The 16808-nt window shown below is 49.2% G+C and overlaps 1 protein-coding gene across 1 annotated transcript in view; it reads left to right on the forward strand.

Moving 5' to 3' along the window:
- Nucleotides 1-10196, forward strand: part of TAF4 (TAF4 RNA polymerase II, TATA box binding protein (TBP)-associated factor, 135kDa) — a 114144-nt gene extending 103948 nt beyond the window's left edge. The window contains exon 16 of the mRNA XM_006873397.1: nt 10029-10196. Within this exon, the coding sequence (XP_006873459.1) occupies nt 10029-10196 (168 nt within the window). The remainder of the gene's footprint in view (nt 1-10028) is intronic.
- Nucleotides 10197-16808: the final 6612 nt, after the last annotated feature.

Here is a 16808-nt window from a genome sequence, read left to right on the forward strand (position 1 = left end):
GGTTCCGACCATAGAGACCCTCTATAGGGTTTCCAAGGAGCAGCTAGTGAGCTTGAACCGCCGACCTTGGGGCTCTCTCTCTCTGTTACCAGTGCAGGACCCCAGGGTCTAGAGGGTTTCTTCTGGGTGGTGGTAGCCCCCCCCCCGTCTGCCTATGGCATGGTTCATTTTGGACCTATTGGGATGACAGCACTGACCAGCCCCTCGCTAGGATGGCATCACCTTTTTTGCATTATTAGCAAACTATCCAATCCTCTTGGGGGGAGTACAAATACCTCATTTGCATCATAGTCCCTCCCAGTCAGTGAAAAAAGGAGGGACACCCTCAATGAGATGTATCGACACAGTGACATCAGCAGTGGGCTCCAACGTGTGAGGACGGCGTGGGAGCGGGCAGCCTGCTTCTTTTGTTCCTAGATAGGATCTCTTGGGTAGCATGAGCTAGGCTGCTAACTACATGGTCAATTGTTCGAATCTTCCTATCGCTCCATGGGAGCCACTGCCACCAACAACAACCGCAACCACCACCGCCACCGCCACCATGTAGGGTATCTGAGTCAGAGCTGACTTGAGGGCACCTAACACCCACCATGCAGTCATTTGGTGAGAAGCACCCTATGAAGGTGACCTGTTGTGCTTCACATCAATCCAATAGTCTGTACATGTGTAATTTAGTGACGTTAAAATGAACAGAGTAACTACACTTTTTATTTTGAATTAATGTTTTGTTGTAGAAAATGTACAAAGCCTGCAGTTTCCGTGTATCTCCCATCCTGCTCCCCCTAGTGTCCAACACTGATATGAACTTGTCTGCAGTCTCCAAAGCTGCTGTGAGGAACATACCAGTGGGCGCTTGAAAGAACAGGGCTCAATTGCCTCACAGTCCCGGCGACTAGAAGTCCAAACCCCAGGGTGTTGGCCGTGTGGAGTCCTTCTGTGGGGGTTCCCTAGTTTGTGGGGACTCCCTGCAGTTCTTGGGCTTCCTTAGCTGCTGCGGCTTTCGTCATACAGCGTTTCCCTGTTCCCAAGACACCACTCAGAGGACCCACCCTGCTACATGTGGCCTCATAACACAAGGAAACCCCTCTTTCCAACATCAACCTTCAGCCAATGTTTTGGAGGCACAGTTCAGTTACAGTCCTGCTAACTCAACACCTTCTTTGAAGTTTACCAGTTTTCCCAGGTCTTTTCTGTGCCGGGATCCCACCTGGGCCCCACATGGCCTAGTCGTTGTGTCTCCTCTCCCTACCACCTGTGACTTTTCTGTCTGTCCTGATATGGACACTGCTGAAGGACAATGCTCACTGCTCCTCAAGGGTTTCACTTTTGCTGGTCTCTGGATTCAATTATAATGTTGTGTCCTTTTGGCAAACCCTATACAGGGTCACCGTGGGTCAGAACCGACTTCATAGCAACAACAACAATTTTGGCAAAAGTGATGCTGTGTCTCTCTGTACTTCCTCTGGGAGTGAGTGCCACCTTGTCCCTGTGCTGAAGCCAGTGCTTGGTGGCCACCAGGTGTCTCCATTGTCAGGAGCCTGCCGTTCCTGCCCGCCGCCCGCCCGCCCACGCTGCTCTCCGCTTGCTTCTCGCGCTGCCTCTGCCTGCACCACCGTTCCTGTGCTGGAGACTTGTGTTTCTGTGGGACCGCGCACTCACTAGCTGGAACTCTGCTCTGAAGAGAGCTGCCTGCCTCTTGTCTTCTCACCCCGCTTGCTCGGTCTGTGGCTCACTTGGTCGGTCAGTGTAGATGCGTTTGCTCTATTGACTGTTCTCTAGGTTACAGTCCAGTGGTTTTTACTTCGTTGTCCAGATGGGCCTGGCTTTGGTCACTGGGAGTCCTTGCCCATTACTTTATACTTTAATATTACACATATTAATTACTGTTGTTCTGCAGAGCCGCCATCACACCATGCTGCTGGGGGATTGATTTCAATAGCAGGAAGTTACTGTGTGAAACCGGGAGTCTGAGATGGGGTGGGGGGGTCACTGGATGTGTTCCATCTGAGGCTCTGAGGGAGAGTCTACTACACACACACATACACACACACACATACATACACATATATACATACACACACACACACACACACACCCCACTCTGGTGGCTCCAGGCATTTCTTGTGTCTCTGTCTTCTGACTTTGGAGGACACTTCTCAAACAGGGTTAGGGCTCTACTCCAAGGAGACCTTTTACGGCTGTGACTGGTAATGTCTCAAAGATGTTGCCTAAGGCAGTCACGCTCACAGCTAGAGAGCATTGCTCTGCTTCAGAGACACAGTTCAGTGTACACCCATGCCTCTGTCCTTGCCACCCTTCCCAGCATGTGTAAGATTGGCTTCTCTGACGCCTATGAAACTAAACCACTTCTCCAAGTACTCTGCTATTGTCGTTGTTAAGTGCTGGCGAGTTGATTCCAACTCATATTGACCCTGTATAGGATTTCCGAGGAGTGGCTGGTGGGTTTGAACCATAGACCTTGGGTTAGCAATCTGACAGCACCGTCCCAGTCCTCCTGGGCTCCTGATATTGGAGGATGATGGTGAACTTGTTGCGGTTGGAGTGTCCTTGCCTCTGGACCTCTCAGGAAGAACCTGGTGTGTCTACTGACACACACATTTGTCTTTCCGCATTTGCTTTGGTTTCCAGCCATCTGCATTTGCACGAAAACAATGCATTTCTATGGACCTCAGATGCCACTGGACATAAATACCTTCAGTGGGCGGGCTGCTTTAACCTATAGGAACCGATGTTCTCATTGTTCCGAACCAGGCTTTGGGTCCAGAGTGAGGCCCTTTCTTACTCTTCAGCTTCTGGTAGCTTCCTGCAGATCTTGTAAATACATTGGGCTCTGTCAGCGTCTCCCACCTCCTACCCCCTCATTCCCCATGGCCCCCCATGTGTGCCTTAACCTGCTCTTTTTATAACTCACAGAAAATTAGATTTAGAACCAACCCTATTCAGGTGTGAACTCATTCACATAAAGAACATGCTAACTCCAAACAGGATCCCATCAGGGGTTAGGATTCTGGCCTGTATTTTGGGTGAGGACACAATTCATTCTGTAACCATAGCCTTCCCTGTTTCTTAGGTGAGAAGCTTGGCGCTTCACTGCTAAGTGCACAGTCAGCAATTCAAACCCAGAGAAAGAGGAGGCTTTCTGCTCCCGTACAGCTGCCCAGCCTCGGACACCCCGCACAGGGTCACTGTCACTGAAACTGACTTGACAGCAGAGGGGTTGGGTTTAATGTACAGATCGGGCTCTCTGCGTGGCCCAGGCAGTGAAGTGCCCAACGACTAGCCCAAAGGTTGGAGGTTTAGATCCACTCAGAGGTACCTTAGATGAAAGACTTGATGATTTGCTTCCAAAAACTCATCCACCAAGAACCCTGTGAGCACAGTTCTACTCTGACACACACGGGGGCATCATGAGTAGAATCTGCTTATGGAAAATCAGCTGAAAATTGAGCCATGGGAGTGAGTTCAGTTCAGTTCCAGACCTGGAGGGCCATAGGCTTGCGGGGGTTCCACTAGTCTCTGTTTGACTAGTATGCCTGATCTCTTTGATGATTTGAATTTTGTTTCATATTTTTCTCCCAGTCTATCTAGGACCTCTTACTGGGCTCCGTTTCAGGGCAGTTGGTAATGGGAGCTGGGCACCATCTGGTTCTGTGGGTCTCAGGGTGTGGAGCCTGATGTTCACCAGGCCAGTTGTTCCACTGAACTTAGGTTTTCTTGTCTTCAGTTTTTTTTCACTCGTCTTTCTTCTGGACAGGGAGAGACCAATAGTGTCTCAGATGGCTGTTCATGAGATTTCAAGACCCCAGTCACTGCTCACCAAAGTAGGGTATAGAGTGTTGTCTTTGTGGACTCTGTGTGTATTATTAAAATGAAGACAGGCCCTCTGATTGACGGCTCAGGACTGAGCAATGCCTCATTCTGTTGATTGCCAAATTGACAGCAAGCCAGTCTCCACCGGCCGCAGTAGCAGCCCTCCCGCCCTGACCCATCGCCTGGCTTTCTGGACCTCACAGTCTTTCACTTTCTCATTTCACTTGACTCTCCCCTGTTGTTGTTATCACGTACCATTGTCTTTGTTCTGACTCACAGCAACCCTGTGCAAACCAACCAAACGTGTTGAGTCCTGCACTATTTTCACTGCAATTATGTGTGAGACCTTGTTGCAGCCACCGTGCCAGTCTATCTCAGTGGGTCTTCTTCCTTTTCTCTGACCCTCCATGTTACCAAGCATGACGTCCTTCTCCAAGAACTGGTCCCTCCTGACAACATGTCCAAAGTATGAGAGACGAAATCTTGCTGTCATCCCTTCTAAAGAGCATTGTGGCTGCACTTTTCCAAGACAGAGTTGTTTGTGTTTTGGGCAGTCGATGGTACTTTCATATTCTTCAGTGCTGTAATTCAGATGCATCGATTCTTCCCAGGCCTTCTTTTCATTCACTGTCCAGCTTTCCCATGCAGTTTGCTATTGTTAAACACTATGGAGTTGGTGCCAGCTCATTTGTTGTTGTTCGGTGCCATCAGGTTGGTGCCTCCTCATAGTGACTTTATGCCTAACAGACGACATCCTCACAACTCTAGTTACATTTGAGCCCAATGCTGCTGCCACTGTGTCAGTCCGTCTCCTTGGGGGGGGGGTGGTGTCTTTTTTGCTGACCCTCCACTGTACCAAGCATGATGTCCTTCTCCAGATAATATTATTTCTGGAGATGTAATATTATACTCCTGATAATATGTCCGAAGTATGAGCGATGAAGTCAACCATTCTGACTGCACTTCTTCCAAGACAGATTGGTATGTTCTTCTGGTAGTCCATGATCTATTCAGTGTTCTTCTCCAACACCAGAACTCAAATGCATCTTCATATTCACTGTCCAACTTACACCAGGATTCAAATGCATCAGTTCTTCTACAGTCTTCATAGTCATTGTCCAACTTTCACATGTATCTGAGGCATTGAAAATACCATGGCTTGTGTCAGGCACACCTTAGTCCTCTAACTGATCTTTGCTCTTGAAAACTTTAAAGAGGTCTTTTGCAGCGGATATGATTTCTTGACTGCTACTTCCACGAGTGTTGATTGTGGATCCAAGCAAAATGAAATGTTTGACAACTTCAGTCTTTTCGTTGTTTATCATGATATTATTTATTGATCCATTTGTGAGGATTTTTGCTTTCTTTACATTGAGGTATAAAACCTGTAGTCTTTGATCTTCATCACTAAGTATTTTAATAAAGTCCTCTTTGCTTTCAGCTAGCAAGGTTGTATCGTTTGCATATCACAGGTTGTTAATGAGCCTTCCGCCAATCCTTATATCTATCCTTCTTCATCTAATGCCGTTTCCCAGTGTACAGATTGAATAAGTATGGTGAAAGGATACAGACCAGGCACACACACCTTGCCTGATTTTAACCCATTTGGTATCCCTTCGTTCTGTTGTAATGATTGCTTCTTGATCCACATATGGCTTCCTCAGGAGCGCAGTGAAATTCTTTGCAGTGTTATCTGTGGTTTGTCATCATCCACGCAGTTGAAAGCCTTTGCAAAGTCAATAAAGCACAAGGAAACAGCTCTCTGGTATTCTCTGCTTTTAGCATCCATTTGATGTCAGCAACAATAGCCCTCGTTCCAGGTCCGCTTCTGAATCATCAGTGGCATTAGTGGTTGGTTCGTAATTTGAATGATTGTGGTATTAGCTGGTCTTCCTTATACGTGTGGGAGTATTATCCCATCACAGAAGCATTGTACTTCAGGATGGATCTTGAAATGCTCTGTTTGACGATGAATGTGATGCTGTTCCTCTTCAAAGGACGTTGACATTCTCGGAATAGTAGACCATGTGATTGTCTGATTCAAAATGGCCGATCTCAGTCCACTTCAGCTCATTAATGCCTAGGGTAACCATCTTGATATGTTCATTTCATTTTTTACAACTTCCAATTGTTCTAGAGTCATACTTGTGTATTCCATGTTCTGATTATTAATGGATGTTTGCAGCAGTTTCTCTGTATTTTGAGTTGTGCTTTATCAGCAAACGAAGGTTCTGAAAGCTTTCTCCATTCATGTCATAATGGTCAATTCTGTTTGGATGAGGCAGCTCTTCCCCAGTCTATTCTGTGTGCCTTCCAACCCGAGGGGCTCATTGCGCAGCGCTGCTATTCATGTGGGTTTCATCCTCCGCCGCTGCATCGGGCAGTGTCACCCTGCCATTCATACGGTTTTCAGTGGTTAACCATTCGAAAGTGGTCTGCCTCTCCTCCCTAGTCTGATTTAATCTGGAAGCTCAGCTGAAACCTGTCACTGTGGGTAACCCTGCTGGCATTTAAAATACTGGTGGCATGTATTACAGTGACATGGAAACCACCACAGTATGACAGACTGATAGACTCATGTTGTCGTTAAGTGCTGTCAAGTCGGTTCTGATCCATAGCAACCCTGCATAGGGTTTCCAAGGAGCAGCTGGTGAGCTTGAACCGTTGACCTTGTGGTTCAAAACAACTTTGCAATCCAGTACATGAACCCTCAGCACCACCCCAGGACTACGGTAGACTCATAGTGATCGTGTATAGAGTTTCTAAGGTGGTTAGTCTTTACCGGAGCGGAGTGTGTCATCTTCCTCATGTGGCGCCGTGGTTGGGTTTGTCCTACCAACCCTGCCGTTAGCAGTCCAATGTGTAGTGTTATGAAGTGCAGTCATGTTGGTTCTGACTCCTAGCAGCTTTATTATATAGGCTTTCTGAGACTATAAATCTTGGTGAGAACTGAAAGCTTCATTGTTCTCCCAGGGAGCGGCTGGTGGGCTTGAACCACTGGCCTTGTGGCTTGAGTCCAGTGCTTATCCTACAAAGCTGCTATGCTGCATAACATGAATATTAGGTGACTGAAAATCCTGAGGCTTGCTCAGGCACATCTTTGTCTTCAAAGTGACATTTTTTGCTTTTTTAATACTCTGGAGAGCTCTTTTGCAGCCCGTTTGCCCACTGCAGTATGTTGTTTGGTTTCTCAACCCTGCTCCTGAGTTCAGGCAAGTCTCCTCCATCTTTCTGGATTTCTTTGTTGGAGCTGTTACGTTCCTACTTTCCCCTTAAGTTGACAGTATTGTTGGTGTTACGGGCCATTGAGTTGGTACCAACTCGTAACAACCCTGGATAGGGTTCCTGAGGAGTGATTGGTGGGTTTGGACCACCGACCTTGTAGTTAGCAGTCTAGTGCTGATCCAAGTGCCAGATCGGTGGCCCCTTATGTAAGCTGGTTTTCAGTCCTTACTGTCCTCTCTTTTCCTGCCCTCACTCTGTCATGGTGAGTAGGTATGGGGTGTTTTATCCTCCTCTTGTCCGTCTTTGCGGGGCTTAGGTTTTTGTACAAGATTCATGCTTAATGGTGCCCTCTTCTGGTAGCATTGCCAATGTATGAGGGGTCTTCAAAAGTTCATGGAAAAATTCCACTCGCTTTTCATTCCATTTGTTACTGAGGTTTTGAGTCTCTTGTATCTTAGTTGGGTTGCAGTACGCCGTGTTCTCCTCTTGTTTAGGGTGATGGGTGTCTTACAGGGTTCATGGCTTAGTCGCACCCTCTTTTGGTGGCATTGTCAAATCTTGGTGATTTAGCAGATTTTCTGGGTGTTTTGGGGAACAGGTCCTGTAATCTCTGATTTTGAGGTTCTCTTTTTGTCTTGAATGCAGGGCTATAAATTTCCCTGTTGTCACCCCGGTATCTTTAGAACATTTTGTTTACCTTTTCTCTTCCCTAGAAGCTGAGTGTTTGAAGACTGTCCCTTTTGGATGGCCTGTGCCGCTTGGACCCTAGAGGTTCTCAGGCTAGGGTGGACGAGAGAGGGTCCTCACAGCCTGGTGGTGGCGGGAGAGGGTGGGCAGATGGGCTACACCTACTGCAGTCACGCCAGGTGGGTGGTGTGATTTCTTTGTAGTCTGTCGGGTTTTCCTGTGTTTTCTGAACTGGTTTGGGAGGAGATCTTGGGAGATGGGTTCTTGGGTCTGCCATGTCTCAGCTTCCTGGAGTGAGTGTTTGTTTCTCCTGACTTCACCATCACCATGGGGTGCTCTGCCAGCTGAGCACCGGAGCAAGTGACCAGGTCAGGCACATGCCCCCTTACTGAGGGACCACTGTCCGGTGTCCCTGGCCATGTGGGTGATGTTTGCAGTCCTCACAGGTGTGAGGAATGTGACCTAGCATTCTGGGTCTGCTTATGGTAAGTGCTCACAGGAAGGGGGAAGCAGATACTTGGGAGCTACCTCTGCCCCCACCCACTCCAAGGGCATTTCTCTCAAGACACAGTGGTTTCACCTCAGGTCACCTTCTGCCTTTCAGTGAGGGACTGTAAACTGTCCCCATAGGACTTTTACCTCAAGGACTCGTTGCTTGTCAGAAGTGTTGTGGTATTTCTGGCAACTGGAAAGATGGGCCTTCCTTACAAATGGCAGCCTCTTTGAGTTAATCCTGTCCGCAGTCTGTGACAGACTCCAGGTGACTGTTTCCGGTGCCAGTTTACAGACAGGAGCTAACGCTTGGGGCAATTTAAGTGGTGGGTCCAAAGTCACTTCTTCCCCGACCCCAGTGTCTGTACTTTTTAAAAGACGCTTTGTGATTTGAGTTAAAATTTTTTTTATTTAAAAAAAATTTGTTGTGAACATTTCGAATTTCGGCCGTAAACAAAAGGAATGAGGAGCATCTATGATGAACCGCCTGGTCCCCAGCAGTTTCACTTGACGGTGAAAGCAGGGTACACCTGTGTTCGCCACAGCCCAGCGCTGTCTCACCAGAGTGGGGGGTTACTGTGCCACATAGAAGGGAAGTCCTGACATAGATGAACCTCACCCGTGGGAAACACCTAAACAGGGACTGGAAGGCAGGGCTGAGGGGGTCCGAATGGGAGGCATTGCTGAAGGGCCTCTAAGCCTCTTTCTGAGGCAGTGGAAACTTCCAGAAAGGAGCATATAATCAGTGTTGCTTAAAACTGGTTCAAGTGGCGAACCTTGTTTCGTGTAGATTTTACCACAATAAAGCAATTTCCATGTGCCCACCTCCCAGGTCCACAGCGGTCTTCAGTTTGTAAATCTTTCAACTTCTTCTAGTGATAAGAAACCCGAGTCCTCGTCTTAGGTTTCCCGGAGTTTCGATATCGGTGTTGGAGCTCCTGCTTGTGTCCTCCTGGGGTCTTCTGTTCCGGCCCTCACTTGTCCCTGGGGGCTCAGGCCCACCTCCCCCTGGACTCTCCACTTTTTCACTTACCTAAAGAGGGTCGCAGACACTAATACTGGAGGGGCTGGGCTTGCTCAGTGTCAGACTCCCACTCCCAAGTGAAGGAGTGTGCACCCCAAGGTAGCCAGCGTCCTTAGTGCCCCTTGTTGGGTGGGGGGATGGGCAGAGTGGCCCCACAGCCCACGTCACAGGAGTCAGGTTGGTGTTCCGATGGAAGAAGAGACTTCTCACAGAGCCCTGGGTCCACCAGGAACAGCCTGTGTTTGCAATTTGTTAGAAACAATAGTGACAATCCAACCGGTCATGAACGTCGGTGCTGTGTGTGGTCAGTGTGGGAGGCGAACCCGGCCAGCTGGTCCTCACCCTGCCCCTCACTACACTCACGGCCCAGTGGAGATCGGGTTGACGGGCAGGAGCCTTCACACCTGGACCCCTGTCTAAACAGCGTCAGCCAGAGGTGTGGGGATCAGGCTCGTCCAACCGACCAGCCCCAGCTGCAGCCAGTGGGGTGCAGGGGGCGAAGCGCTGAGCTGGGGGCTGTGTCTGCCTTAGCTGACTCTCTCTCTGCAGGACTCGGTGCCAGGCCTGGGGGTACACCAGGAGGTGCTGTGGCCCCTTTGTCCTCACCCCCTGTGGAATCTGTTGGGTCCTAGAGCCCCGGGTGATGAGGGGAAGGAGTGTCCTAGGCACATGGCCATGGCCCCAACCTGATCCTTCCAGCCCAGATGGGGCCCTGCCCCCACTGACCCTCAGCTCCACTAACCACCTGTCTTTTCCTTCTGGCCACCAGGGATCAGGTCCCGGCACGGCAGTTCCCGGCAGCTCTGGCGTCGGAACTCCCCGACAGTTCACGCGGCAGCGGATCACGCGGGTCAACCTCAGGGACCTCATATTTTGTTTAGAAAACGAGCGTGAGACAAGCCATTCACTGCTGCTCTACAAAGCATTCCTGAAATGACAGAACGCAGTGGTTTTGATGGGGACGCCTGGGGACGTTTTTATAGATTTGCAGATTACGCCTTTTTGTAACACGCAAATGGGATGTTGTTTAAAAAACAGCCCCTCTTTCCAGTGGAGCGTTTTATATTCCTGTTTGTAAATCGGCTCTTGGGTAGGAGGGAGAACACAATTCTGTAGCAGAGAACTCAAGGCCTGTGGATACTCCTAAAGGACAATGAAATCTTAGCTCATCTTCGATTGAGTGGCCTTCTTGCCAAACAAGCCATATATAAAGACTGATGGGGTCGCTAGCGAGTAGCAGCCGCCCTGGTCAGCACACAGCTGTGTCCACGTCCCGTGTCTTCGGTGTCCCCACCTCACTTAACACAGAGGCACAGGTCTCCAGCCCATGACCTCATCTCATGTATTTTATTTTTGTAAGAGTCAGTTGGCAAAGCGAACTGATGTTTTTAGACTATTTATCCCCTTCCCCGCCCACCCTGCTCCAGGAACCCACATCAGCGTTGACCCAGCGCCTCGATGGTATCACCTGTGTGCTCCATGCGCGCACACGCGGCGGCTCCTCAGGCAGGCTGTCAGCATCTGTACAAAGGCATTGTATTTGCTATAGTTTGTAAAGCTGTAAAGTTAAAAGAGATGAAGACCTTTTCAGCATAAATATATTTTACTTGCACTGTGTTTTTTTTAGCTCAAAGTGAAAGCTTAGATGAAATAAAATCAGACTTGCGAAGAATCATCGACGACTGCTTCTCAGTGTGAATCAAGTGTGGACAAACGGTTGGTGTATTTTGTCAGTAATTGTACATAATTTTTGGCACATGACATAAGAATGGCGATGTAAACGGGAATTATTTTGCTACGAGACTGTATGCAAGCTGCGGGCTCACTTTACAGACGCCCCGAGCAAAGCCCCTTCTTTGTACCTATTTTTTTATTACAGATATACTAATTGGTTCTTTATATTTTCAGAGGTTATTGTATTAAATTGTCTATTGATAGTACTTTTATGACTGTAAATACTCTCGCCTCCTCCGTGGAATTCTCACGTTAGACCGGGAGCGCGCGTGACTGAGTGCTGAGCTGTATTTTTTATCAACACCCGGAAACTCTTACGCCTTTTATTTTGTCTTTTAGGAAAATCCCGTCTTTCCATTTTTTCATGTAAATTTTGCACAGTTAACTTGTTCATATGTAAATATTTTACTTTCAAAAATGAAGTTTTTAATTGCTATTGTTTTATATAGGATTGAAAGAAAATTAACTCCTTTATTAAAAACAAATTTATCTGTACTTGTTTTTCCCGTTTTTCTTTCGGTTACAATCCCAGCCCCTTATACTAGGTCATTCCCCTCCCAGCAACCCCACACCCCCACACCAATTCCGCTGAGGGTTTGTCTGGGAGCCACGTGTCCAGACTGATAACCAGGAACCTGAGCCCGGGCACAGAGCGCTCAGCTCCCAGGACACACGCTCCCGCCCCTCAGCCCATGCCCGTGCCGTGCCCTGTGGGACACAGGCTTTATTCTAGTGGGACCGACTCTGGCTGCCTTGGTTGTGGGGTCAGCTGTGTGTGGACAAGCAGGGATTGGGGAAGGTGGGCCTGGGCGGGTCTCTCTTGGGAGTGACTTCATACTCACCCACCCAGGGAACCCTGGGCTCCATCCACAGTGACCAAACTCTTCCAGATGGGAGCCTTAGTGAACGCCAGCACACTGCTTCCGCGCGCCCCCAGCACTGCTGTTGGCGTAGTTGTAGTTGGCTCCTGCTTTCCATTTTTGCACTGACAACTTGAGCAGATCTCCTGAAGCACGGAGGTTTGGTTTCTAGTCACGTTGGAAAGCACAGCTGCCTTTTGGATGGAAGGACTTACCCTGAATTGTATGAGAAGTACGGCTACAAAACCACAGAAACCTTCATTCAACAAAAACAATCACAATGAGGCACTGTTGTTTCTCACCACAACTCCGTGTGTGTCTGTGCAGCCTGCCCCCTAAGATTTCTGGGATCTTTGGTTTACACCACATCAAAACAGCAGCTTTGACACCTTCAAGGGACTCAAATCATGTTCCTTTAAATGTTCTTAGAGTTTGGGGAGCACAATCTGAAGGGGCAAGATCAGGGCTGTAGGGTAGACGGGATAAGGGGTTCCGATGGAATTCTTGTAGGACAGCCCTTGTTACTCTCGAAGAATGAGCAGGTACAACAATGTCAAGATAGAAAAAAACTCCTCGGTGCAGCTTGCCTGGCCTTTTCCCACCAAAGCACACGATGAAGTAAAAGAGCTGAACAGAAATTTTCAAAAGGCAGCTCGAGAAGACAGTGTGTAAAGTATTATAATGAAATGTGTGAAGACCAGGAGGTAGAAAACCAAAAGGGGAGAACGTGCTTGGTTATTTCTCAAACTGAAAGAACTGAGGAAAAAATTCGCGCCTTGATTTTCAATATTGAAGAATCCTATGGAAGTCCTGGTGTGGTGCTGACACGGGACCACAAGGTTTGTTCAAACTGTAATGTTGGCGGTTCAAACCCACACACAGCTGCTCGGAAATCCTGTACAGGATTGCTAAATCTGAACTGACAAAATGGCATTTATCAGCAGCAACAACACGGGCAAAATACGGAGTAACGCACGAAGCGTCAAAACAAAATGGAAGGAACGCACAGAATCATTGCGCCAAAAGAATTGGTCAGTGTTCAACCATTTCAGAGGGTAGTATTGGTGGTATTGAAGGATGAAGTCCAAGCAATATGGAAAGCACTAGCGAAGAACAAGCCTCCACGAACTGATTGGATAGCAGTTGATCTAACAAACTAACGCAGTGCTGGGAGGCACCCACTCATCTCTGCCAACTAATGGGAAGAGATCCATATTTGTGCTCATTGCAAAGAAAGGAAATTATAAAACAATAGCATTAATTAACAACAAGTAAAATTTCCTGAAGATAATTCAAAAATGGTTGCCAGCTGTGCATGCTGGATTCAGAAGCGCCTTAGGAACGAGGGCAATCATCGCTGATGTCCGATGGATGTTGGCATAAAGCAAGGATGGTGGGATTCTGTCTCGTGTACTTTCATATATAGTCAGGAGGGATTCTGTCTCGTGTACTTTCATATATAGTCTCCTTGGAGAAGGACATCATGCTTGGTAAAGGGGTGGTGGAAAAGAGCCAGACCCTCACAGGGGCTGGATTGATCCAGGGGCTGCAACTATGGGCTCAGATACGGCTCGGATTGTGAGGTGGGTGCAGGACCAGATTGTGGACATAGTGTTGCTCTGAGTCGGAAGTGATTTAACAGCACCTAACAGCAACGCATTTGACAAGACACGTGCAACACTTAAGCATCATTAAACATTGCTGAGAGGAATTCAAGATTCAAGTAAATGGGAGCTAATACAACACTTACATGGGGTCGCAACGAGTCAGAATCGATTCTGAGACAATCTACGACCGCAACTAGGACACTCATGTCTCCGAAGAGTCATATTCTCCGCAGATTGATCTATAACCTCAACATAGGCCCAATCAAACCCAAGTTGGGGTTTTTGTTTTTGATAGAAATTGATGAGTTGATTTTAAAATTCAGATGGAATACCAAAGAACCTAGAATGGCCCAAACAATTTTGACAAAGAACAAAGTCGAAGGGCATAACCCACCCAATTTCAAGACTTACTATAAAGCTCCCATAACCAAGACAGCCTGGTGCTGCTCTAAAGACAGACAAACGGACCAGTGGAACAGCACAGAGGACAGACCCACACATTACAGTTGATCTAACAACACAGTCCAAGTAATCCAGTGGGGGAAAGGATATTTTCAATAAATGGTTAAAAAACTTAACTTGGAACTGTGGCCATATGAACAACGAACTCTTGCATGGAGGAGAGACAAGAGGCAGGACGACTGTGGTGTGGTGGTGTCTGGAGGGACTCGGAGGGAAATCTCTCCCTCCCCAGTCCCAGTTCTGCATGGGAAGGGGAGAAGGTGTGAAGGGGTTAGATGGTGGCTGGTTGGTGAACAGGACACACACCTGCCTCTTCTCACTGGTGCCAATGGTCACCTTTCCCACCATTCCCAAACATGCCGCAGCCCTTCTGCCCTGGTGTTTGCACACAGGGTTCTTCTGCCCTGAGGGGCTGCCCAGTGCCATCGGCTCCAGGAAGCCCTCGCCCACGGCATTCTGGGATGGTCATCCGGGGTCCCCAGAAGCTCAGTGGCCTCAACAAAGCTTCAAAGAAAAGTCAGGGAAGACTTAGGAAGTATGTGCCTTCCCCACTCTGACTTCCAGAGTGCTGTGACCACACCACCAGCTGGCATCTGTGCCGTCGGCGGCCATTCTCAGGCAATCTCGTGTGACCTGGACAGTTTGTAGGAAAGGGGGTTGCACCTTTAGGCACTGCTAGGCTGTCCGGATGTCAGCTCAGCCATCTACGGCCACCGAGGCCATGCTACTTCGAGACCAACACAAAGGTCAAAGTGGAAACAGTCCGTCTGGGTGGTGTTATGAGAGTGCCTAGATCCAGCTATGCCTGAAGTCCCACCACAGGAAGTGAATGGAGAGGAAGGGGAAGAGGGACCTGGACATGGTGGCCAGTGCCAGGTGACCGCTGTGCACCAACATAAGGCCACGTGCAGGAGAGGGGAGAAGGGTAAGAGTTTTCTTTGCTGGTCAGTCTGGCCTTTGGCAGACCTAGCCCTGTGGAGACACAGGGGAGCCCCAACATTGCCAGCTGTGCTCTGGAAAAGGACCCCTCAGTTCTCACCCTACTGGTCCCTTCTCTCCCAGGCTGAGGCTCGCCGCCCCCCACCAAGGAAGGACAGGAGCAAATTGGGGGGGGGCCTCTCCTGTCTCCCCCACCTCTCTGTGCTGTATGCCAACTTGGGGTGAGAGGCTGCCAGGGAATTTTAGAAGAATGAAGGGAGGGTTGTGGCTGGTATTACCTGCACCCAAGAGGGTTATGGGTTGGCCTCAGCACCTGACTGAGGCTGGAACCTCACTCAGCACCAGAGGGCAGGGGCAGGCTCTGGGCACCTTTGGCCCCAGAGCAGAGGGGTTGTTGCCTGGGGCTTGTCTCAGCTCACCCCTCCATGCTGGGCCCTGGACACTGTCCTGCCCTCCTGTCCTGTCTATGCAATTTGACCTGTGGCCACCAGGTGGCAGCATGAGCCCACGGCAGGCAGTTGATGCTCCACAGGGACCCACCCTGTACATATGGAGGGGAGCTGGCACACCTCAGCATGGGGGTGTGGGAGGGACTCACAGGAGGGGGGCCAAAGGGAGAGGTGTTTGGGAGGGGGTGGGGGCCCATGGTAGCGTGTGGGTGTCCAGGAGATAAGGGCAGGCTAGGTGGGACATGTGAAGAGTGGGTACAGGTTGCATGGGGCAGGCTGGGGCACCCAGTGGGGAAGGGCTGAGCATGTGGGGGAACTTAGAGGGGGCCCGTGAGCCTCTCTCCACCCTACATTCTGACCCGGTGTCCAGGGCCCTGGACCTGGATGGAGACCTGGGGATGAGGTAGGTAGGTGGGGACCGGGGACAAGGGGTGCTCTGTGGCGAGGCCCTGTATGCACTGGGGTAGTAGGGGGATGGACATACACCTATAGTAGGTGGGAGAAGGCGTCATGAGGTACCTGCACCCCCGGGGACTTTCCAGCATTGTCAGAGGTCTGAGCAGCAGCTGTGTTGTTGGGTTTCCTGACACCCATAGTCACCTGCGGATGGAAGTCAGCCCTGGTGAGAAGTAGTACAGTTTGTGCCTTGCAGGCTGAGGGCTGGAGAGCCCAGCACTGACCCATCTTTGCTTCTCTTACCTGGGGTCAAGCAGGGGCAAGAGACAGCCAAACAGGCTGGGGACATCTCAACCAAGGCCCAACTCCCTGTGGAATGGGCACACATGGCCGGGAGACTTCAGGATAGTGGCTGGATGGAGACCTGGACCATCACACCCCCTAAGAAAATGCAGAAACTATGGACCCCAAGGAAGGAGACAGACTGCTGGGTAGAGGGAAGGGACTGACTGCCCCTCCCCCCCCCCATCTGTGACCTTCTCCAGGGGTGACGTGAGTCATCTTGGTTTCCTGGAAACTTAGAATCTGTCGATTAATTAAACAAACAAAAAACAACTGGCTGGAAATGTAATTAATCTACACATCTGGGGAGAATTGGTATTTTGCAATATTGAACATGGTCTAACCCTTCACTGACATTGTTGTTTTATGTCATCAAGTCTATTTCAACACATAGAAACACGGTGTGTGCAGAGTAGACCTGCTCCACATTCATGGCTGTTGATTTTTCAGAAGTTCTCCAGTTCTTTCTTCTGAGGTGCCTCTTGGTAGTTTGAACTGCCAACTTTTTGGCAAGTAGTTGAGTGCTTAACTGTGCCACTAGAGTATTAATATCCTGCTGTTGTTGCTGGGTGTTATGAAGTAACTCACTGCTCACAGCGCCCCCGTGTGTTATGAAGTAACGTAACTGCTCACAGCGCCCCGTGTATTATAAAGTAACGTAACTGCTCACAGCGCCCCGTGTGTTATAAAGTAACGTAACTGCTCACAGCGCCCCGTGTGTTATAAAGTAACGTAACTGCTCACAGCGCCCCGTGTGTTA

This window comes from Chrysochloris asiatica, unplaced genomic scaffold (genome assembly GCF_000296735.1).
Source record: "Chrysochloris asiatica unplaced genomic scaffold, ChrAsi1.0 scaffold00238, whole genome shotgun sequence".
Classification (NCBI taxonomy): Eukaryota; Metazoa; Chordata; class Mammalia; order Afrosoricida; family Chrysochloridae; genus Chrysochloris; species Chrysochloris asiatica.